At 49.9% G+C, this 23765-nt stretch overlaps 1 protein-coding gene across 1 annotated transcript; it reads right to left on the reverse strand.

The window, feature by feature from the left end:
• Positions 1-373: 373 nt before the first annotated feature.
• LOC136020086 (S-adenosyl-L-methionine-dependent tRNA 4-demethylwyosine synthase TYW1-like) lies at positions 374-13695 on the reverse strand. The gene is given in 9 exon segments (XM_065690813.1): positions 374-379; positions 614-669; positions 2606-2720; positions 3498-3620; positions 4544-4825; positions 5994-6100; positions 6103-6172; positions 6962-7063; positions 13582-13695. Coding segments are annotated over 9 exon segments (975 nt in total).
• Between the last annotated feature and the right edge of the window lie 10070 nt (positions 13696-23765).

The raw sequence follows: 23765 nt of genomic DNA on the forward strand, positions 1-23765 counted from the left end.
AGCCCATCAACAGAAAATTTGGGTATTATCATCACTATTACTCATGCCTGCAGTTTAGAAATACAAAGGTTAATAAAGCCATTTCATTCCCTGGGAACAAGTCTAGATTGATCTGTCGTTCCAGTCCATCAGTCTCCCAGCTGTGGGAGATAATCCACCTGAAGAAATGGTATCCCTGTGATTAACAGCAGTCCTGCAGGCCAAAGACACACCAATTAGATTTCATATTTGATCTGATAAATACATTTCAGGGGAGTAACTTTGGAGGACAGGGAAAACGTGCCACAACTGTAGAAGTCCACTTAGTTACTAAATTCACTAAGAACCACCACTGCCTTCTCCTGGTGCATAAAAGCCATTTGGAGAACAGGTTCTAGGCCTAGAAATAAGCAGCTGGAAGGGGGGTAAATGCAGAGAAAGCCCAGACCTTCACCCACCTACTCCTGCATCATCCATCTCTCCCTGGCACCACAGCCTTGGGTCACCAGGCATCCAACAGAAGCAGCCCCAGACCTCTCCAGACCTATTTCAGGCCACAGTCCTATTACCCACTGGTGAACTTCCACCCCCAGCTATTCCCCCTAATGAAACCACAGGCATTATCTGCACTCACATCAAAGTCTGGGTCCAGCTCAGGACCCTGACCAGCATCATCTGCAACTATATCCCCTGCAGCAAGTTCCAAAAGTTGAATTAGTCGGCAAACAAAGGGCTGGCTTTTAGCAGCTCTGAAGCAGTCCCCACCACACAGTACATGTGTGATTTGGTAAACCGAGGGTGGGATTTACTTTTGTATCAGCCACCATTTTATATATTTGAACGATTTCCTGTTCCACCCAACCTCCTGCCAATTTTTGTGCTCGCTCAGTGTGCAAAAGGCACCAGCACCTTCAACTGTGCACCTACACCTTCAGAAGCTCTTTGAAACTCCACCTCTTTCCCGAGACAGAGTAGCTCCCTGAGAGTAGTTCCTAAGTAGAACAGCGATGACTGACAGGAAAAGAGATTCTGGCATTCACCTTGAACTACTGAAGTCATCTGCCTGACCCAAATGACTGCAAGAACCCAGCATCTGTCTCAAGCCCTTTGATGATAACTGTGAAGTGCAGTGAAGCATAAGGAAAAAAGCAGTAGAACAGAATTCAGCCTTGACTTCCATCAGTTCAGGCAACAGGAGATGGATGCAAAATTAAATTAAGATCACCTGCAGAGATGTGAGGAAACATTTATTAGATAAAACTCCAGAGCTTCACTCTGACAGCCCATAAAAAGCAGAACAACAAAGAATTCTGACCATCTGTGACTGTACATCTCCCTTATCCACTAGTGATTATCACTAGAGGCACTACTTGCCTGCAGAAGAGATCAAAGCTGGACCCTAAGCTGCTGCAAATTAACCATATTGCACAGGCAGAACACCTACCACAAAATCTGTGCTCAAAACTGTTTAGGAACATTTCAAACCCAAGTAACTTTGTGTATGAAGAAGCACCTGATAGAACCCTGAAGTGCACCAGTTCTCTTTAAACTTGTTAGCTTGTGTGTGGGTAGTTCAGCTACAAAAACCCAAAGCATTGCCTGTGCTGGGCGGAATTACTGCAAGACAACAGGTGATGTCAGTGTAAAACAAGCGTCAGACTCATTTTAAATAGTTCAGCATTCTGCAAGAGGAAAAACAGCTCAAGGGACTAGGCATCTCACACGGAAAAGAAAACTTCTTGTTGCACAAACTCAGAGCCACTAAAGTGAGGATGTGACTTAAACTGAGATTTAAACAACTAAACCTCCTTGCCTGGGAGCAGGAGAGGCTGATCATGATAAATTACTTTCGTAAATGCAGATCATCCTGCTCTTTCATACCAAGTCTTCAGCATTTATTTTAATTAGGGTAAATAACTGCCCCTATGGGACTGTTCTACAGTTCGAGTGTTTGCATAAACCTGCTGCGGGTCAACGGGCACATTCCCTGGGAGACTCAACACCCAGACACAGTCATTACTCCTCCAGCTAATGAAGGACAGCCAGCAGCTCGGGCTCCTCAGGATATATGTACAGACCTATCTCTTGCCATTACCCCACTCAAGAGAGCTGAGGACTTACATGAAGTCACCGCTGGAAGCCCTTTCACCTCTACCTGCTCTGCTTACAGAAGCATGAAACCAGCAATGTAGATTACAGCTAGACTCATCAGCCATGCAGAACAGGAATAGAAAGGCCAGGAACGAGAACTATTTCATTTAAAGCTTCTCAGGATTTCACATTTGCAGAGGCAAGAGGGCAGCGTCACGGCAGAACAACCGCTTGTCATCAGATCAGAAACCACAGCTCATCGCTGCAGATGAGTGTCTTTGTGTGGCAGCACTTCTCACTGACCGCTGGTGGCGAGTACACACAGGCAGGAGAAGAGAAAGGACCACAGCACAGCCACACAGGGAGAAATTGAGCCCTTCTCCCTCCAATCGGTTCATCCTCTCGTTCAAGCTGTAGTGCACCAGATCCATACAAGCTCAGGGGCAGGAGCTCTCACACAGCAGCCTGCCTTGCCCCACGTCACTGGAGCTACTCTCCTCACAGAGCTTATTACAAGCAGTGGGCAGGATTTTACCTCCTTTCCCCTCTCTAAGGTCAGGAACAGAGATCTCGTACTCTCTTCCAGAGCACGCAGCCTCCTGTGATCCAAGGCCTGGAGTTTCAGAAAAAAGTTGTGAGAAGTCCACAGTCTAGAGCCATGCAAGAGAGGGAAGGTGCAGTTACAGACAGAGGTAGGTTTGTTGAGGAAGGGGTGGAGAGCAGCTCAAGGATGCACAGAGAAAGACCCCACCACAGAAAGATTGCTAAGGGGGAAATAGTCAGCAGCTGGCAACATAGTCATCCCAGGTCCCTCCTGGGCACACCCTTCCCCTCCCAAGTGCCCGCTGCTCAGCCACCAAAAAGTGTGGGGAACACAGGAAGGTTTAGCCTCGTACCTATGTGTATTCTCACTCCTTTCTCTGTGCTAAACAGATAAAGTTGTCTGATGTATTCTGTTGGCAGACTGCACACAGAAAATGAAACATGAACAGACCCACACAGGAAGGGAGACAGCAACACCCTGGCATAACAAAGGATTATGGTTGTCTTTGCCAGGCTCAGCACAGGTCACATCAAGCTCCCACGGGCAGATCCAGTAACAAGATTGCTGTTTAGACACTGGACTGTGAATCACAGCAACAGAGATGGATATTCAGGTCTGAACAGTGGAAGTCATTTTCTCTCCGACTCACAACAAAAGGTTACCACTGCAGTATTTGCTCAGTGAACAAGTCCCAGTTAGCAAGGAAGTATATCCAACACACATACAAGTATAGTCTTGCCTGGGGACAGGTTCTCCAATAGCTCCTATTTTACTCTCCCTTTAACTAGATCCAACCAATTCAAATCCAGCAAGTGTATTTTAATCTATTCAGCTGATCACTGACAAAGACCTGATAGTTCCACACTCACTGTAACAGTGGTACCTTTGCTTCCTTCATGTGCCTCGTGATATTGCCAAGATCTTCAACATCAAGGACACAATTTGCCCCTCCAGCTTCCTCAGCATCAGCCTCCTCCTCACTACTGCTTTCAAACAACTCCTCTGCCTGTGTAAGAGATCGGAGAAAAACCCAAGTGAGAAACGTATCTGAATGTTAAACATTAGATCTTCATCTATGCTAACCAGTGAAATCAGTTCTCACACTCAGCAAAGATACTGAAAAACAAGGAGCAGCCTACCAATAACCTGTATAATGTGTACCAGATGCATTTAAACCTGGAGCTTTCTTCGGTGTGCATTTAAAAGTCCAGTAGCACAGACTGCCCGAATCTCAGCCCAGCTTTCTTGCCTCTAGATGACTTCCTCTCCCTCATGCGCCCACGACACGACATGTTGATTTCACGACAGGCAACCAGAGAAGTCAGACTCCCGCTGTGTACTGTGATCATCTGGAAGCCTAAAGCCCTTCAATTCTTCCAAGTGCCCCTTGGTGTCTGATGAGCAGGGAGTAAGAGATCTGCTTTCCAAGTCAAACCCTTCACAGAGCAGAAACATCATCTCCCTTTCTGTACACAGGCAAGGTACAGCAGAAGAGCACTTGCGGAACAGCGTGTTTATTCCTCTTGTTCCTGCAGCACCCTCAAAACCACTCAAACAGAAGAGACCTGAGAATTAAACATGAAGTGAACTTGGCCATGAGACAAAGCAAAGGCTCTGAAGAGAACACAGACTGGCTCTCTGGAGCATGTATCACAACGCATACCTCCCCCTCCTCAAGAGGAAGGCTCCCTCATCATACACATGCCATCTAGCCTAGGTCCATCAGCCATCGCTAATTCTTTGGTCCTTTTTGGGTGGCTCATTCTACTTGCTATCTGCCATGGGATCGCTTTCCTCTTCCCCCTCTGCTCCAGAAAAAAGAAGTATCAAGCTCCCAACGGCACCCCTCTGGGCTGCAGAAGAGAGAAGTCAAACAGTGCTACAAGGGGCACTAAACAAAAAATAAGGTCCCACAGATTTGGGCTTTACCTTAATATTCTCATATTCCGATGCCCCATGTTCATGATCTGAACTCTCCTTTCTCTGCTTCCCTGGAGATTCGCACTTCCCTTTCTTGCACTTCCCAATGCAGGGCTTCTTTTCTCCTCCGCAGAGGGCCTGAAACTGACTGAGGAACTTGGCTTTCCAGGCTTCAAAGTCGGCCTCAATGGTGCCATGCTTGCTCTGGGCCACCTTACAGTCCCTGTCACCACGAGTCATGATCCGGCTGGTGCTCAGCATCCACAGCCACCTGTCAATATTTCTTCCAACCTGGGATAAGATTGAAGTTAAAGGGAAATTAAATGAAGCCCAAGTTAAACAAAGATGGCAACTAAGAATGCAAGGACCAAGCCTGGAAAGAGGGCTGCAGAGGACTGCAGGACAGGCACTTCTGCGCTCTCCCTCGCCTGCTGGCTCAGAGCACACACAGTCTGAACACCACCACACCTGAATTAGACATTATAAAAAAATGCTTCCCTGTGAGGGTGCTGAGGCGCTGGCACAGGGTGCCCAGAAAAGCTGTGGCTGCCCCATCCCTGGCAGTGCTCAAGGCCAGGCTGGACACAGGGGCTTGGAGCAAACTGCTCTAGAAGAAGTTGTGCCTGCCCGAGGCAGGGTGTTGGAACTGGAAGAGCTTTAAGGTCCCTTCCAACCCAAAGCATTCTATGATTTGAAAACACCTCTGCTATCAAACCCATAATAGCTGAGCTCTGGAAACAAGCTCATTTATGCTATGCTTGGTCAAAATGGCCACATGCCTAACACATTTCCTGTGGCACCACTTAAACATAACAACCAGGTGACAAGTCATTCCAACCCTAACTATTCTATGATTCTATGATTTTTCTGACCAAAACTCATTACAAAGCTCAGATATTGCCGTATGCCCACTTCTATGGGCAACCTGTGCCAGTGTCTCACCACACTCACAGGGAAGAATTTTTTCCTTAACGGCCATTCTCAGTCTCCTGTTTGTCAGGTTAAAGCCATTCCCCCTTGTCCTATCGCTACAGCCCTTATCCAAAGCCCCTCTCCACGTTTCTCATCAGACCCATAAGGTACTGGGAGCTGGTCTAACGTCTCTGCCGAGCCTTCTCTTCTCCAGGCTGAAGCAGACCAGCTCTCCCAGCCTGGCTCCAGAGCAGAGCTGCTCCAGCCCAGGCAGCATCTCTGTGGCTCGATCCAACAGCTCCACATCCCACGTGTTGTTGCCCCAAAACTTGATGCAACAGAGTGGGTGGTCTCACCAAAACAGAGTAGAGGAAGAGACCCGCCTCCCTCAACCTGCTGGCCACGCTCTTTTGGATGCAGCCCAGGATGCCATTGGCTTTCTGGGCCAATTCTCACGCAAACTACCAGTAACAGGCAGGTATGTAGCATTTAAGATAGCTCAGCCTTCCAGAGGAGCAGAAATCAAAGAAAGGTGCACAGGAGATACTGTGTTGTGTATGTTGATCATTCCAGAGTTTCCCAAGCCAAACACAGCATATCTCAGGCCCTTCAGATAGGCTTTCCCAAAGCGAAACTCATTCGCAGCCTCTTCTCTGTTGCACTCTCGGTTGGCTGCCCATCTGTGTATGTAGCCACCAAGAACACACAGATGTTCCTGCTGGTTGTCTAAGAAATGAAACAGAACACAAGAGAAAAGATAACTCCATTTTAATGAACACTTCAGGAAGAGAGTTGGAACATGCAGGCACCTGAAAGAAGTCAAAAGATGAGATTTTTGCTGACTGGCTGAATAGTTTTTGGTGTGGGATGCTGCAGGTGATAATCCCAACAGTGATGGATGGCCATCCTCCCTGTAAAGCCATTTTAAATCAATCAAAAGAGAACAAGCTCTCTTTCCCTTGTTTAATGGAGTGGTAAAACAGAATGGGACACCTGCCTTCCCCACCCCAAATCAACACCTTCCAGAACAGACTCTTGGCAGCAATAACGTCTCCCATAGATTAAAAAAGCAACTATCAATATTGACAGAAGAAAAACCCATCAAGGATTCCCCAGCAGAAATACTGCTCACAAGAAATTTTTAAGTCTAAAAGTTGCAGAAGGATCACCACCTACTTACTCCAGTTTTGAACCCTTCCCAGGTGGACACTGTCATAGACAGTACAGGGGCCCTTGTGCAGATACTGTCCATTACTCACAGCTGAGTTACAGAACTGGCTTCTACAAAGCCACACTCAGCATCATATGTCTTACACGAGCCTTTCCTCAGCACGTTCAGCATTTAGCTATTTGTTGCCAAGGACTGATGGACTGCACTTGCTTCCATGGAAGGAAAGCAAATTTCAACACAAAGCTTTGGGGATTTCCAGGAGAACTGTAGAGAAATACAAGACAACAGCCTTCACAACACCCGGAAAAGCTTGGATTTATTATTCCCATTTACAACATACCTACCTCCCCTAATAAACAATCGTCTGGATCATAGTCTCTCATGCTAATGACTTCCAATGGCACATTAAGGGAAATAACCGCCTCAGCAAGAGCTCTGGCAAATCTCTGAAAAAAGAAACATAGGAAGTGACCAAGTGCTACAACCCAGGTACCTGAAAGGTCAAACAAGCCCTGCTGTGCCCAGAGACAAGACTTTGTCAGGGACTGTAGTGACAGGACAAGGGGTAACGGGTTCAAACTTAAACAGGGGAAGTTTAGATTGGATATAAGGAGGAAATTCTTTCCTGTGAGGGTGGTGAGACACTGGAATGGGTTGCCCAGGGAGGTTGGGAGTGCTCCATCCCTGGCGGTGTTCAAGGCCAGGTCGGATGAAGCCTTGTGTGGGATGGTTTAGTGTGAGGTGTCCCTGCCAATGGCAGTGGGGTTGGAACTCGATGATCTTGAGGTCCTTTCCAACCCTAACTATTCTATGATTCTATGATTCTATGATTATTAGATGTGACTTCACGTATTTAGCACAAGTTGTATCCCACCAGTTGATAAATTCTAATTATAAAATGTACCACAAATTATCACCTATACCCATCGGGATGGACCTTACATTAAGGCAACTGATAAAACATCAAAACCTAATTAACATTTTAAAAGGAGTCCAGGAAAATGAAAATAAAACTTTGATTACCGTTCATCATGACACGGAAGAAGTAAGCATAATCTTGCTAAGGATAAGACAAGATGCAAGTCACTACTGGTGGGACGTTCTTTTTGGATGGTCACCCACTGCAACTGGCATTCTAAATACATTATATCACCCCATTGTTGTTCTTCTAGTATTAGTATTAGCTTTGTGTTGTCTATTGGATTATTTGTTTGGAATTGGAGGATGTTACAGCGCATAATGATTTTGACCTCTATCAAACGTATGGTAAAGCACTGAAGATACCTTTCGCAGGAGTTGGTCAAAAGAAGAACTTGTATGATAAGTAAAAGAATTTACTAATTTTAAAGAAAAGGGGAGACTGATGCGAAGAATTAACCAATGTACAGGGGGGGTTAGGGTTAAGCCGCTTGCTTAACAATATTATTGCTTGCTCATACTCAACAAGCCTTTTTCATGCTCATTATGTTATGCTAGAACAGGATGGGAGACAAGGCTACAGATAAGAGTAAGGAACAGTAAGCTGGCTCCTGCTTTCTGGGCCCTGAAACCGGCTAAAACCAGCTTTGTGGTTTGGACAATGACCAAGTCACCAGGGAACATGCACAACTATTAGAGGTAAAAAGTTTAAGCCGAGGAAGACTTATTTACTTCATCTTGAGACCCTTGCCCACGACCACCAGGAGTTACTGCGCAGGCGTAAAGGACATTTTAGCTCATTATAATACGAAGCAGGGATAGGACATGAATATGTATAGGCGTGTTGTGTAACATAATGAATATGTGTAATTTTAGAGAATAAATAAGGGGAGAAATGAGGTTGCGGCGGGCATGCCTTTGGAGGAATGATCCCCCATGTGCCTCAGCACTGAATAAAGCATACTTACTTTGCAACTTTAATGAGTTGTAGAGTCTATCCACGTATCAACAGCGCTGGTAACACCAGTGTTCTTAGTTACTGCTCAAATGCTTAGTCTGACCAAGGACTTTGTGAGTCTCATGCTCTGCCAGGTAGGAGTGGAAGCTGAGAGGAAACAGGGACAGGACACCTGACCCAAACTAGCCAAAGAGGTATTCCATAACCCAGCACGTCATGCCCAGGATGTAAACTGCAGTTAACCAGAAGGGATAGTTCACTGCTCGGTAAGGCGGGGTATCAGCAGGTGGTATTGTTTTCTCTTCCGTTGTTATTTCCCTTAGCATTATTATTATTGGTGGTAGCAGTAGTGGTTTGTGTTATACCTTAGTTACTGGACTGTTCTTATCTCAGCCTGTGTGTCCTGGGTTCACCAGTAACCATTTTTCTCCTTAGTAGCTGGTGCAAGCTCTGTGTTTTGATCCAGCCTGGGAACAGAGCTGATAACACTGGCTGTTTTTAATTGTTGCTAAGTAATGTTTATTCTGGCTAAGGTCTTTGTGAGTCTCATGCTCTGCCAGGGACGAGGGAAGGCTGAGAGGAAGCAGAGATAGGACACCTGACCCAAGCTAGTCAAAGAGGTATTTCGTACCACAGCACGACATGCCCAGGGAGGTAACTGGGAGTTACCCGGAAGGGCACGGGCTCTCTTCGGGGGGGTCGAACTCGTTCGGCGGTGGTATTGTATTCTCTTCTCTTATTATTTTCTCTTATCAATATTATCATTAGTGGCAGCAGTAGTAATTTATGTTATACCTTAGTTACTGGGCTGTTCTTACCTCAACCCGTGGGAGTTACATTCTCTCAATTCTCCTCCCCATCCCTCCAGGGGGGCTGGTGGGGGGTGGGGGCTGGGTTTAGAAAGAAAGAGGGAGAAAAAAAATGGGGGAGTGAGTGAGCTGTGTGGATCAGTTTAAACCACAACACCGTGGGAGTTACATTCTTTTGATTCTCCTCCCCATCCTTCCGGGAGCGTGGGAGGGAAGAAAGGGAGGGGGGGAGTGAGCGAGTGGGACTCTATGGCTGATGGAGTTTAAACCACAAGGTACTCTCAGGCTCAGACTCTGTGACTGAGACTGTGGGGCTGAGGTTGTGGGACTGAGGTTCTGTGGCTCTGACAGTGGCGGAGACCCTGGGCCTCAGACTTTGGAGCTGATACTCTCAGGGACAGACTCTGTAACTGAGACTGTGGGGCTGAGACTGGGGCTAATACTGTGGGGCTAAGACTCTGGGGCTGAGACTGGTGCTCAGAGTTTGGAGCTGATACTCTGGGTGAGACACTCAGACACAGACTGTGGCGGAGATTGTGGACCTGAGACTCTGTGGCTGAGACTCTGGGACTGAGACTGGGGCTGAGACTCTGGTGCTCAGGTTTTGGATCTTATTCTCTGGATGAGACTCTCAGACGCAGACCGTGAGGCTGAGACTTTGGGGCTGAGAATGGGGCTGAGACTATGGTGCTCAGGTTTTGGACCTGATTCTCTGGATGAGACTCAGACATAGACTGTGGGGCTGGGACTCTGGGGCTGAGACTCTGGGGCTGAGACTCTGGGACTGAGACTCTGGGGCTCAGACTGATGCTCAAATTTTGGAGTTGCTACTCTGGCTGAGGGTCTCAGACACAGACTCTATAGCTGAGACTCTATGGCTGAGATTCTGGGGCTGCGACTCTGTGGCTGAGACTCTGTGGCTGAGACTGGGCCTCAGACACTGGAGCTGATAGTCTGAGACTGTGACTGAGACTGTTGGGCTGAGACTGTGGGGCTAAGAGTGTGGGGCTGTGACTACGGTTGAGACTGGGGCTGAGACTGTATGTCTGAGATCCTGGGGCTGAGACTTTGAGACTCAGACTCTGTGGCTTAGACTCTGTGGCTTAGACTCTGTGACTGAGACTGTAATTTATACTCTGGGGCTGAGATTCTGTGTCTGACACACGGGCTGAGACTCTGAGACTCAGTCTGTGTGGCTAATACTATGGCTGAGGCTGTGGCTGAAACTCTGTGGCTGAGACTGTGGCTGAAAGTCTGTGGCTCGGACTTTGGAGCTGAGAGTGTGACCAAGACTATGGGATTCTGACACTGGGGCTGACACTGTAGCTGAGACTCTGTGGCTCAGGCTCTGTGGCTTATACTCCAGGGTTCATACTCTGAGCAGAGACAGGGGCTGAGACTCTGGGGCTGAGACTGTGGGGCTGGGACTCTGGGGCTGATACTCTGTGACTGGGAATTTAAGGTGGAAAAGCAAGGAGCAAGGGCAATGCTGGTGGCATCGTTGCGGACGTCACCCGCCCATACGTGTTAACACGTACCAGTTGCCCTTATTGGCAGAGATGTACTTAGTCAAATGAGTGCCAAAATTATTACACAACCTTTTTAGGAGCGGCCAGTGATTCAGGGCAGCCAGTGTTAAAAATTTTGTGGAAAAGTGATAAACTAATTTGGATCAATCAGTGGCCGCTAAAACAAGATCGGCTGCAGCCAATTCAAGAATTAGTTCAGGAACAATTGGATGCAGGCCATATAGTACCCTCTACCAGTCCATGGAATATGCCCATTTTCACCATTCCTAAGAAAAGTGGAAAAGGGCGACTATTGCATGATTTGCGAGCTATCAATGAAGCTATGAATGATATGAGAACCCTTCAACCTGGGTTAACCTCCCCTGTAATGTTGCCAGAGCAATGGGACCTATTAATAATTGATTTGAAGGATTGCTTTTTCACGATTCCCTTGCATCCAACAGATGCAGAAAGTTTTGCCTTCACAGTTCCCTCTGTAAACAAAGCAGAGCCGGCAAAAAGATACCACTGGGTGGTCTTACCACAAGGCATGAAATATTCACTGACAATGTGTCAGATATTTGTCGCCTGGGCACTAGAACCATTGAGAAAACCTTATGAGAACTTGTTAATTTATCACTCTATGTGCGATATCCTAATAGCTGGACATCAGATGGATAAGAAAAAAATTCTGACAGAACTAAGCAACATACTGGAATCTAGAGGACTACAAATTGCCCCAGAAAAAATTCAAACAGACTCCCCATGGCGCTACCTGGGTTGGATTATTACAGGTAGCACTGTCAAACCACAAAAATTGACTTTAACAATGAAAATTCACAACCTTAATGACGTACAGAAACTAGTTGGGGATATTGAATGGGTGAGAACCATCTGTGGAATCACTAATGATGATTTAACCCCTTTGATCCAGCTCTTAGGAACATCCACCCAGGCAGATAACACGCGTCACTTAGGAAAAGAACAAGAAATCGGCCTCTGTAAAATAATTCAAAAGATCACAGATAATCATGCTAGTCGAGTAATTTCACACCACCCACTCATGCTTATGATTACCAATTCAGGACAACAGCAAAGGCATCCTTTTGCATTAATCATACAATGGATAACAGATCATCAAAATCCATTAAAAATTTTGGAATGGGTATTTTTGTCCATTCGACCCAGGAAAACTATTACAACCAGAGTGGAATTATTCTCTCAATTAATTATTAAAGGCCGTAACAGAATTGTAGAGCTTTCTGGAAATGAACCAAGCACAATTTTTATACCAGTTGTACAAGAACACTTGGAATGGTTGATGCAGGTCTCATTAGAACTGCAAACAGCTCTAGCAGGATTTCCTGGCATAATTTCCAACAAATATCTGGCACACAAGTTAGTCACTATCTTTCACAATCAGCAGATTGAATCTAGACCTTATAACTCTGAAACTCCTGTTAAAGGACCTACAGTCTTTACGGATGCAGGGAAAAAATCAAAAAAGGCTGCCATAACTTGGCAACAGTCTAATGTTTGGCATGAAAAAATTCTAGAAGGATCGAGGGATGATTCGTTACAAACCCTTGAGCTGACTGTGGTGCTATGGGCCCTGCAAAACTGGTGTCAAACTCCACTTAATATAGTTTCAGACCCTCTATATGCCGTAGGTGTTGTTAAACGTATTGAACGATCAATGATAAAGGAAGTGTCTAACACTAAATTGTATACTTTATTAATCCACCTTTTACAAAGCCTAAATTCGCGGCAACAACCATATTTTATTACTCATATCCGCAGTCATCAAGGCATAGCGGGCTTGTCTATCGGTAACAACCATGCAGATCAACTTGTAACTCCTGCTTGGACAGGACCTCTGGTAAATAATTTTGAACAAGCTCGTCTTTCGCATGACTTTTTTTACCAGAGTGCTAAAGTCTTGGCACGCCAATTTTCTCTCACTCGAACTGATGCCGAAGGAATTGTAAACTCTTGTCCTGCATGTCAACAAACAGGCTTTGGCCTTTGTATTGGAGTAAATCCTCGAGGCATTTTACCACTACAACTTTGGCAAACGGATGTCACTCATGTTCCAGAATTTGGATTCCAAAAATACCTTCATGTCTCGGACAACACCTTTTCCATGGCAATTCGGGCTACCGCTCAAACTGGAGAAACTTCTCACCATGTCGTGAAACACCTTCATGCCTTTTTTGCCGTCTTAGGTGTACCCCTATCACTTAAAACAGACAATGCTCCAGCCTATACTTCTTCTAGGTTTCACCGCTTTTGCTCACTTTGGGGAGTGAAACATCTCACCGGACTCCCCAATTCACCTGCTGGACAAGCAATTGTTGAGCGGGCTCACCAACCCCTTAAAAACCTGTTACTTAAACAAAAAATGGGGGAGAGCAGTGTAGGACCTAGCGAACGCTTGGCAAAAGCATTATATGTGTTAAATTATTTATGCCTGGCCGGAGAAAGGGAAGAACCTCCCGTGGGAATTCGTGGTAGTGCCTTAAAATCAGGGTTAACAAAAAAGGAAAAGATTTTTGTTCAATGCAAAGATCTCAAAATGGGAGAATGGAAGGGGCCAGTTGAGGTTTGTATGACTGGTCGTGGCTATATGTGTTTGATTACAGGAGAAGGCCCTCGTTGGATTCCAGCGCTATGAGTAAAACCTTGGAAATCACCGATTGAGGGAACCTCAGAATAGCCTCAATTATAAGTTGGTGGATGATGGCTATGACTATAGGTCAAGCATTACATACCATAGAACCACAAGAGAACATGTGGATCAACTGGGCAAACCAAACGAACCAGTCATCCGTCTGTCTCTCCATGGCCACTCCTGGGGACCCTTTTCCTACTTGTTTAGTCGGCATCCCTTACCTGCGCCTGGCAGACTGGACCAATTGGATAAATAACAGGATGGTTTTAAATAGCTCTTTCATTAATCAGACATGTCATAGAATTTATGATTGTACTGTTCCAGTAAACAAACCAGCTTGCTGTTTTGGGGAAGTGAATCAAACAGGGATGGCTGGAACAATGATCATTAACACCTTAAACGCCACAATGCCTTGGGACGCTCAGGAGTTAGATCTCTGGGGATCCTTAGCAGGCAATGGGTCATGTTTTTATTTTGGAGGATTGGCATCTACAGAGCTAAATTTTTATAAGAAATATATTTGGACACAATGGACCAATATGTTGAGTAATTATGACTATAAAAATTATAGAAAAAATGCATTTTGCAATGGAGCAATAGGTGCTGAGACCCTAGGTAGTAAACTTTCTATTTGGAATGATAATTCATCAAAACAATTTCCTAAAGGATTTTTTTTTTTTAATCTGTGGACATAGAGCTTGGCAAGGGGTACTAAAAAATGTTCATGGAGGGCCGTGTTATATAGGGAAGCTGATGATGTTTGTTCCCAGCAAGAGGGATATGATATCATTTTATAAAAGTAAAACCGAGCAACGAAAAAGAAGATCAGTAGAACAACTAGGACCAAACTGTGATGATAATGTTAATATGTTAGGTGAAGTCAGAAGAGTTTTTATGTCCATTTTTATTTAGCTTGCTGGACTGCAAAGCAGATTAATATCACATCTAATGTCTTATCAGAATTATTAGAAGATTTAGGCAGTGTTAGGCATGCAGTTTTACAAAATCATGCAGCCATTGATTTTTTGCTTTTAGCAAAGGGCCATGGTTGTGAAGATTTTGAAGGAATGTGTTGTATGAATCTATCTGATCATTCTAGTTCAATTCATCAACATCCCAATTAAAAGATAACATGAAAAAATTAACAATCAATCATGGCTTGGGTGGTTGCCTCCGAAGTTTAGGTATTACTGGATGGTTTGCTAATGTGTTTAAATCAGGCATTATGATATTATTAAGCATTATAGTCTTTGTTATTATTAGTAGTATAGTATGGCATTGCTTAATGTCTGTAGTATCGCAAATGACTAAAGGGGTCTGGATCACTCAAAATAAAGAAGGGGGATTTGTTGAGAGCTTTTTAACAAACAATGGGCATGTTAGCGATCCAGGACTCTTGCCATTGGTTAGAGTTCGTAGTAAGGATTAACGGCCTAGTTCACAGGTTACTTCAGGGCAAAATTATGGCCACGTACGTGGAAGTTCTGCAGGAGGGAAACAATTCCTGGATGCTGAAGAAGGAACCAATCAGCTGTTTTTGCATTATGTGTAGAAACCAATCATTGTAAAGCTTAAGCGCGTGACCAAGAATGGAAGCTATAAAAGGCAGTGCTCTAAAGTGAATAAACATCAGATTCTGATTACATTATTCAGCGTGCTATCCGTTTATCTTCCGCAGACCCCGAGTGAGGAAATAGCTGGGCACATGAGGTCAAGGAGGGAAGCGAAGGCCATGCGAGGTTGTCGGGGAGGCAGAGAAATTGAGAGATCAGTGGTCTGCCAATGCGGGTGTTTGGTGTGGAGAGAGGGCCCCAGAGGCTCACACATGTCCCTGTTTATTGGCCCCGGTTCCTGCACTTGTGGAAGCTTTTCTCGCCTGGTTCCTGGACCGACTGACACAGCAGTCAGTCAAGAGAAGCTGCTCCAGGCCCCTCCCCATGACTTCCCTACCTGACTTCTGGGACCTCCTGTTGAGGCATTCTGTCTCTGCCTTCATGGGCACAGGCCCCGAGTGGGGAAATAGCTGGGCACATGAGGTCAAGGAGGGAAGCGAAGGCCATGCGAGGGGTTAGGCTACACTGCAGCTTCCCAGACACAGTCCTTAGAGCTGGTTTCCAGCAAGATAAAGCTGTTCTTCGCTTGCTCCAGTTGCACTGTGGAGCTTCGCATGCCAGCTGCGCACAGGGCGGCCAGGAGTACGAGGCGGTTTCCCAACCTCAAACACAAACCAAGAGCTGTGCGCGCATTCCTGCACAAGTACATCTGCAGCCTCAGGGCCACCTCCCTGTCCTTCTTCTGCTGCAATCGCGGGGACACAAGGCCACGGCTCGGGGCAGCTGCGAGACCCCCTGTGCTCGGTTGGTTGGAAGCTCTAGGATGGGGAAGTGAGGGATTGAGCGGGGTCACCCATCTGCTGCCCATTTACAGGTCTGCTTCCGGAAACACTGCCAGCTTCTCACTGCATTGCTCCAGTGCTTGCACAAGAGCCAGCAGGCATGCAAGGTCAGCAGCTGAGAAGTTCTGCAAGGAAAGAGGTCGCTCTGCAGGCTTCTGTGCTACTGAAACAAGAGAAAAGCTGGAGAAGGCAGAGGCAAGCACTGGGGACAAAGGGATATGATTTATTGGCCTGAGAAAGTGTCCGCAGCAAACACAGGCTATAGCACGATGTCCTCGGCGCAGCTCCCTCGGGTCTGGAGCTGGCAGTGGGGCACTACTCCTCCACTTTTGAGCTGACACAGGAGAAGCGGAAAGCCCTGCGCAGAGCTTTCAGCGCCCTTCTGAAGCGGGTTGGTCGTCGCTGTTGGGATGCTCCAGCATCTGGGAGGGTGGCGATGCCTGTGGGGAAAGGAGAGCTGTAGGCACGGGGTTGGGCGGGCGCCGCACAAGCTCCTGCTGGCACCCGCCACCGAGGTTCTCCCTCGGGGGCTTTCCACGAACGGCTTTCAGCCCTCGCCCAGGGAGGGGAAGACAGGGCACAGCCGAAATCGTGCACACGCTGGTGCCGCCCTTGTCTCGGTGCCGCTTGACTCAGAGGCATACCTGGCTCAGCCTTGGTGTCCTGAACGGCTGCAGGAGACGCTGCCGGTTCATCCTTGTGTAATGGTGGGGAGGCAACAGCTGTGCTGGCCTCTCCCTGATGCTTTCCAGGTGCTCTCCTCACTTTGTGCCTGAAGGAGACCTGCACAACTCTCTCAATAAGTGTGAGTCGCCTCTGAGCAGGTCGTACAGGAGTCTCAGTGTCCTCATCTACTGCAGGCCTCCTTGCTCCGTTCCACACACCCACACGGCTTTCATCAATGTCCTGCTGCTCCTGGGGCTGCCTGTCTCTTTCCTGGATCACAGCCAAAGCCTTGTGCAGGGCATCACTCACGAGGCACCTGGCTGTTTCCTGAAAAACCAGCTCCGCCGCAGTGGGGCTGAGCAGGGCAAAGGCATTCCTCTGTGCCTCTGCTTCTGCTTCCTGCTCGACAAAGCCAGGGGAAGCTGGTAGCGGTGCTTCCACTTCCTCTTGTTCCGTGGCAGCAAGAGGTGTACGGCGCTGCTCTTCCTCAGCAGCCAGGGAGATGTCTACTGTCAAGGGCTTTTCCTGCACTTCTATAGACGTGGTAGACACCATGTCTTCTCCAGCCTCGCCTGCTGCTGGGATGAGAGGGGCGGTGCTGGGCTCTGCCCGAAGTTCTGCATCCAAGGGAGGCTCCATGCCCTGAACAGTTGCAGGTGTCATTGCCGCCATGGACACATCCACATGGCTTTGGGCAACGGATGTGGCCTGAAAAGCAGCCAAAGCCTTCTGCAAGACATCACTGACGACGCACCTGGCTGTTTCCTGAAGAACCAGCTCCGCCGCAGTGGGGCTGAGCAGGGCAAAGGCATTCCTCTGTGCCTCTGCTTCTGCCTCCATTTCTGCCTCCTGCTTGACAAAGCCGGGGGAAGCTGGTACCGGTGCTTCCTCCTCCTCTTGTTCCATGGCAGCAAGAGGTGGGTGGCGCTGCTCTTCCTCAGCAGCCAGGGCGACCTCTATTGTCATGACCTCTTCCTGCTCTTCCATAGACATGGGAGGCACCATGTCTTCTCCAGCCTTGTCTGCGGCTGGGATGAGAGGGGCTGTGCTGGGTTCTGCCTGATGCTCTGCATCCAAAGGAGACTCCACACCCGGAACAGCTGTAGCTGTCATTGCTGCCATGGACACATCCACATGGCTTTGGGCAATGGATGTGGCCTGGAACGCAGCCAAAGCCTTGTGCAGGACATCACTGACGACGGACCTGGCTGTTTCCTGAAGAACCAGCTCCGCCGCAGTGGGGCTGAGCAGGGCAAAGGCATTCCTCTGTGCCTCTGCTTCTGCCTCCATTTCTGCCTCCTGCTCGACAAACGTAGGGGAAGCTGGTACCGGTGCTTCCTCCTCCACTTCTGACACGGCAGCGACAGGTGCGCGGTGCCGCTCTTCCTCAGCAGCTCCAGCCAGGGTAGCAGGTGCTGGTTCGCTGTGCATGGGAATGGCTGGGGCAGGAGACACGCTCTGCAGGTCTCCGGTTGCCTCTCCTTCTTCACCCATGCCTACGCTGCTTTGGCTGCTGGATCTAGGCTGGATATCCACTCGCGGGTCTTGGTAGAGTTCTGGGACGAGGGGGTTGACCCAGATGTTTCGTAATTTTAGGACTTTTACTCGGGACAGTATGTTCTCGATGTCCTCAACACACTGTCTCTCCTCCTCTGCGGCAGGAAGGCAGCTCCTCTTTGGCTGCTCTGAAGTCTTGATGTGGGGCAGCGTGGGCAGATGCTGGGGAAACACCTTCTGGTGCCGCCACAGCACGCTGCTGTTGAGGCTGCCCTTGCTGCCCGCTGCCCACATTGCTGGCAGGGGCTGTGCCGCTTGCCCAGTGCTCCTCAGTGTGGGCTGAGTGGCAGGGGCCTTGCTGCTGTTGGCTGCCAGGAACATGTCTCTTCTCATTTGTGTCCCTGCGGCTGTTGACTGCTGGCAGGGTCCCTGGCTCCCAGTGGTGTGCTTGCGCAGCACTGTGCTCGTGCTCCCAGAGTTCTTTGTTGTGGGAGCAGAGCCTGTGGACCTGCGTAGAGCAGGCTGACAGGTCTCCAGCCATGTATCTCTGCTGCCGTAACTGGGGACGCGGCGCAGCTGGGCAGAAGCTGTTAGAAGCTGCTGTGGGTTGCTGCTTGAAGTGGCAATGGCCGAGTCGCTCACGCTGCCGGAAGCTTCAGAGGCTGCTGGTGTTACAGGTGGCAGCCTGCAGCAGCTGCTGACTGCTCTCGCTGAGCGAGGCGGTGGCCGGGGTGCCATTGTCACCAGCGGTGGCAGACGGAGGGTCTGCTCCTGTTTCGACCCGCTGGTGCTGGGCAGCACCACTCGGCGCTCCAGGCTGCCCATCTGCAAAAGAAGCCGAGGAGAGAGGCTGTGTGACGGTGTCCGTTGTGCCCACGTCCCAGCTGGCCGAGCTCAGGCTGTTGGGCTCCCCTGCCAACCGCAGGGCTGGGCTCAGTCCCGCAGGCGGCTGCCTCCTGCTCCCAGAGCCGGCTGGGGAGAGGGCTGGCCACCCGCAGTCCATGGGCACTTCCCACAGCAACCCCGCATGCCCGGGCATCCTGCGGGGGGCACGGCACGGGGGTTCAGCTTGCTCCCTCCTGCAATTCCCGCCTGCCCGTCAGCATTTCCTGGGGTCGGGAAGACATTTGGCCCCGTCTCCCTGGGGCTGCCTACCTGCGCTCTGGCGGATGTCGACAGCCTGAATCCTCTCTGGGTAGCGCAGCCGTTGGAGCGTGATCCCATGGTGGGATGACGCCTGGCTCGGGCTGCCCTGAGGCACTTCTCTGGGCTGCCTGTGGGTCACCTGCATGCAGGAGGAGGAGGATAAGGTGTGTGATGGAGGCGGCTGCCTTGGCACAGCGGCCCAAGCAGTGTGGGCAAGCCTGGCCTTGTCACCGAGGCAGCTCCGAGCAGCCCCTTCCCACCACTGGCCTCTCCCTCCTGCCCCGGCCCTCACCTCTCGCCTTCTCTGCTCGCTTGGCCTGCCCTCAGCAGGCTGGCAATGGGCTTTCCCCTCTTTACCCATGGGCATCTTCCACGGCTGAACTGCCGGGGGCTTCCAGGGGAATTGCTGCCTCCTGAGGGAGGCTGCTCCTCTGGACTGAGGTACTGTCAGGTAGCTGCAGAGGGCAAGAAGGTTCCCCCTAAACCTTCTCTTCTCCAGACTAAATGCCCCCAGGTCCTTCAGCCATTCCTCATCACATATGTGCTCCAGACCCTTCACCAGCCCCATTGCCCTTCTCTGGCCCCACTGCAGCACCTCAATGACTCTCCTGTAGTGGGCGCCTGGCTGTTTCCTGAAGAACCAGCTCCGCTGCTGTGGGGCTGAGCAGGGCAAAGGCCTGCCTCTCTCTGCCTCTGCTTCTGCCTCCATTTCTGCCTCCTGCTCAACAAAGACAGAGGAAGCTGGTACCGGCGCTGCTCTTCCTCAGCAGCCGGAGAGACGTCTACTGTCATGGCCTCTTTCTGCTCTTCTATAGACGTGGGAGACACCATGTCTTCTCCAGCCTCACCTGCTGCTGGGATGAGAGGGGCTGTGCTGGGCTCTGCCCCAGGCTCTGCATCCAAGGGAGCCTCCACGTCCTGAACAGTTGCAGGTGTCATTGAGCGAGCAGGCTGTGTGGGTCTGAGTTACTGACTGCACTTAAACCACGACACAGGCTCATAGTTCACTTGCTTGCAGGCAGGAGGAGCTGGCGTAGATGAGTGCTGCCCACCCACCATGTCGCCATCACCCATGTCCCCCTCTTTAACTGCTCCAAGGAGCAGTTGTATCTGTCAGGCCACTCCGGTCATGTTAATCCTTCCAGATTGCTGGAAGGAAACTTTAAAACCATTGTTCTCTCTTAACCTCAGAAGAGCTACAAGCCAGACCAGTGCAGGTTCCTGCTCGTGGTTAACTCCTCTCACAAGTATATTAAAAGCTTTTCTGGCTCTTGTGCTGCACCTTCTGAGGGGCCGGGAGAGCCCAAACAACAGATAAAGCAGCACCATCCTGCTCACAGCAGCTGCCAGGAAGTGTTTGCTCACCTGCTGCTTGGGGCCAGCGGCTTCTTGTGGTTGGGGAGAGGTGAGAGGAGCAGGTGACCATCAGCAGACGTGAAGCTGAGGAGCATGAGCCCTTCTCTCTTCCGCCTCCCACACTGCTGCAGCCCCTGAGTGTCTCCTACCTCTTTTCAGAGGTTTCCAGGAGCAGTCTCATGGTGCTCTCAGCTCCCTCAGCACAAAGGGGCACATCCCCTCAGGGTCAACTGGCATGTCCTGTGCTGATCCCGACCTGAGCCCATCCCACTGAGGGAGCTCTCCATGCTGTGGGTGCTCTCTGAAGGCCAGTCTTGCTGGTAAAATCCGACGTGAAGGCATTGGGTGCCTTGACCACGTCCTTTGTCACCGGGTCTCCCCCCCATTCAGCACTAGCTTCAAAGGATGATGTTCAGCCACCTGGGATGGATGAAAATGTGGAGGAATAAACAATGACAAGCAGCAAGGCCATGAAGAGAACCAGGGTGACACTTGAGGTCTCAGATACAAAGCTACACTTATCCAGAGAGAGAGACTGCTCTGAAGGGCAGCCAGAGAGGGCCCAGCAGTACTGAGCCATTTGCAGCCACAGGGAAAGCCACACCGACTTTTAAGAGCTCCAAAGAGCAAAGAAGGGCCGGTGGGGGGCAAGCTCTGCAAGGAGCTGCTCAGAGAAGGAAGTGACAGAGCAGAGGCAGCTGGTATGGCTGCAGGATGGGTTAAACAGAGAGGTGGGGGGCACAGTGTAGGTGAAGGTGACATCTTCTGTGGTGGGAGCCCGGGGTGGGGGGCGGGGCAGAGCAGAGAAGTGAGGGAGAGAAGGTGGAAGCAGGAGGGACCAGAGAGCACTATGGAGCACATGGGGCCAGCCTCAGCTCCTCTCACCTCTTCCATCCAGATTAAGTCCTGCAGGTTCCTCCCTGCTCCGTGCACAGTGAGGTGAGAGCCCGGCTGCAGCCCTGCGGCTCCCTGAGGGCGCTTCCCGGCCTCAGATGCGTGAGAGCTGCTCCTCCCCAGGCTGAACTACAGCCCCAAGTGCAGCATTCCGAGAGCATGATGCTACCAACTCTGCTACCAGGAGCACAAGTTGGCCCAGCACCCTGTCCAGCAGGATCTCAACAGGGTCCAATTCCCCTGGGAATTTCACCACTTCCCTGGGGAGATGATTCAGTGGCTGATAGTTCTCATGGTGAAACATGTTCTTCTTGTGTCCAGTTGGGATCTCCCCAGGAGTAACCTGTGCCCATCACCCCTCTCCATCACAGCATGTGCCAAGAGCAGCTGTGGTCAGAAGATGCCCAAGGCTCTCACCCCTCCATAGCATGCAGGGTACAGGGTGCCTGGCTTTCCCTGAAAGCCAGAGGGAAACAAAACTCCATGTGTGCCCTCCCTGCATTTTTAAAGATGCCTGGTGCTGCTGAGGGAGACACGGCCCTTTAAACTGGAATGACATGGCTCAGCTGCCTTCCACACGTGCATCCCACCCTTCTGAGCAAGTGGCATTTTGTGCCAGGAACAGCACTGCACAGAAAGCCCCTTCCCCTTGTGCTACAGTGGGGACATTTCAGAACAGAGGAACTGTTGCCCTGGGATTGTGGGCTCAAGCAAACTGCATTACTCAGCAATTACTCACACACTTGCAAACGTACAGACAACTTCTCAGGACAAAGGAACTTCATATATTCTTTTAATGACAAGACTTGGGGTAGTGAACATGGGACTCATGATTAAAATCCATGTAATGCTCTCTGTTACCCTGTAACTGAGGGGAGTCTGGCAGCAAGCTCCCACTGATTTGCCTTCAGCATCTTTCTTTTCCTTCGGGTGACTCTGTATTCACAGGAAGTCTCAAGGAGAAGCTGAAACCAGCTCGTCCTTCCAATTCAAGAGGAACTTTCCAGGCAAACTAATGCATTCCTGATGCTCCAAATCCTTTCCAGCCAAGGCTCAGCATGCATAGCTGCTGGAGGGGGAGCCCTGGGGATGAAGCATCAGCAACAAAGACATCTTCTCTGCTTGGAGGCACAACGACGTTCTGCAAGGCTCCTGCTCGAGGCAGCTTCCACAGTCACGGCAGGAGGTGGGAGGTCCAGTGCCTGGTCCTGGTGGATCAGGATGCCTTGATGGGTGCATACATGACATCTGGTGTCACCCTCAGCTGCGGCTGGTCAATGCTGCCTCCAGTTTAGACGTAAATGCTCATCACATCCTCCACCTCCGCGCTTTCCACGCGAGACTCCTCCACATGCAAGGCCTAGAGAAGGCCAAAGAAAACACCAAAGGTGGGACTTCTCCAGAGGTCATTTTGGGATCAGGAGGGGTGCCGAGCTGCTGACCGTCTGCACGCAACAAAGAGCTGGCAGAGGCAGCAGCTGCGTAAAGCCCAGATGGCTTTACCCACCATAGTGGCGGGGGAACATTGGTCCCAGCACCCCATGGATGCAAAACTGGCTCAGCCCATCAGGTACACCCAGCCCTGAGGGAGTGCTTCACACGAATTCATGAGACCAGGAAGCAGGGGGGGATGAGCTCTGAGGCACAAGTTCTTCCCTGTGAGGGTGCTGAGGCGCTGGCACAGGGTACCCAGAGAAGCTGTGGCTGCCCCATGCCTGGCAGTGTTCAAGACCAGGTTGGACACAGGGGCTTGGAGCAAGCTGCTCCAGTGGAAGGTGTTCCTGCCCATGGAAGGGGCTGGAACTGGAGGAGCTCTCAGGTCCCTTCCAACCCAAACCAGGCTGGGATTCTGTGACTATCTGCACGGTTCTCTGTAGCCTCTTTGCTGCTGCTGCTGCTGCCCCAAACTGTCCCAGGGCTGCACAGCCCTGCAGGGTCAGGCTGCCTTTGGCTCTGACTAGGAGGGAGGTGGAGGGGAAGTATGTGTGCAGCCGGAAAAGTGCAGGCACTTTGCAGCCTTCGCAGCCTTCGCTTACAAAAATGGATCAACTTCCTGCTTTTATACCCAGCACCCAGTTTTTCGAGCTTAGTGCATCTTCCTCAAGCCAGCAGTGGGCATGTCCCAGCTGCCTGTGCCCACGAGCTGCCACGTTTCCCCCTGTACCTCCTGCTGGTCACTGACTCTCCCCTTCTGCTGCTGAGCTGCACCTGGGAAAAGAGAGAGTGTTATTCTTCGGCAGCCACACTGCGGGTCTGCACCTTCCTGCCTGCCAGCACGGGACACCAGGGCTGCTTCTATGGCACTTTCACCAGGGGGTGACATAGATTTT

This window comes from Lathamus discolor, chromosome 10, assembly GCF_037157495.1.
Source record: "Lathamus discolor isolate bLatDis1 chromosome 10, bLatDis1.hap1, whole genome shotgun sequence".
NCBI lineage: Eukaryota > Metazoa > Chordata > Aves > Psittaciformes > Psittacidae > Lathamus > Lathamus discolor.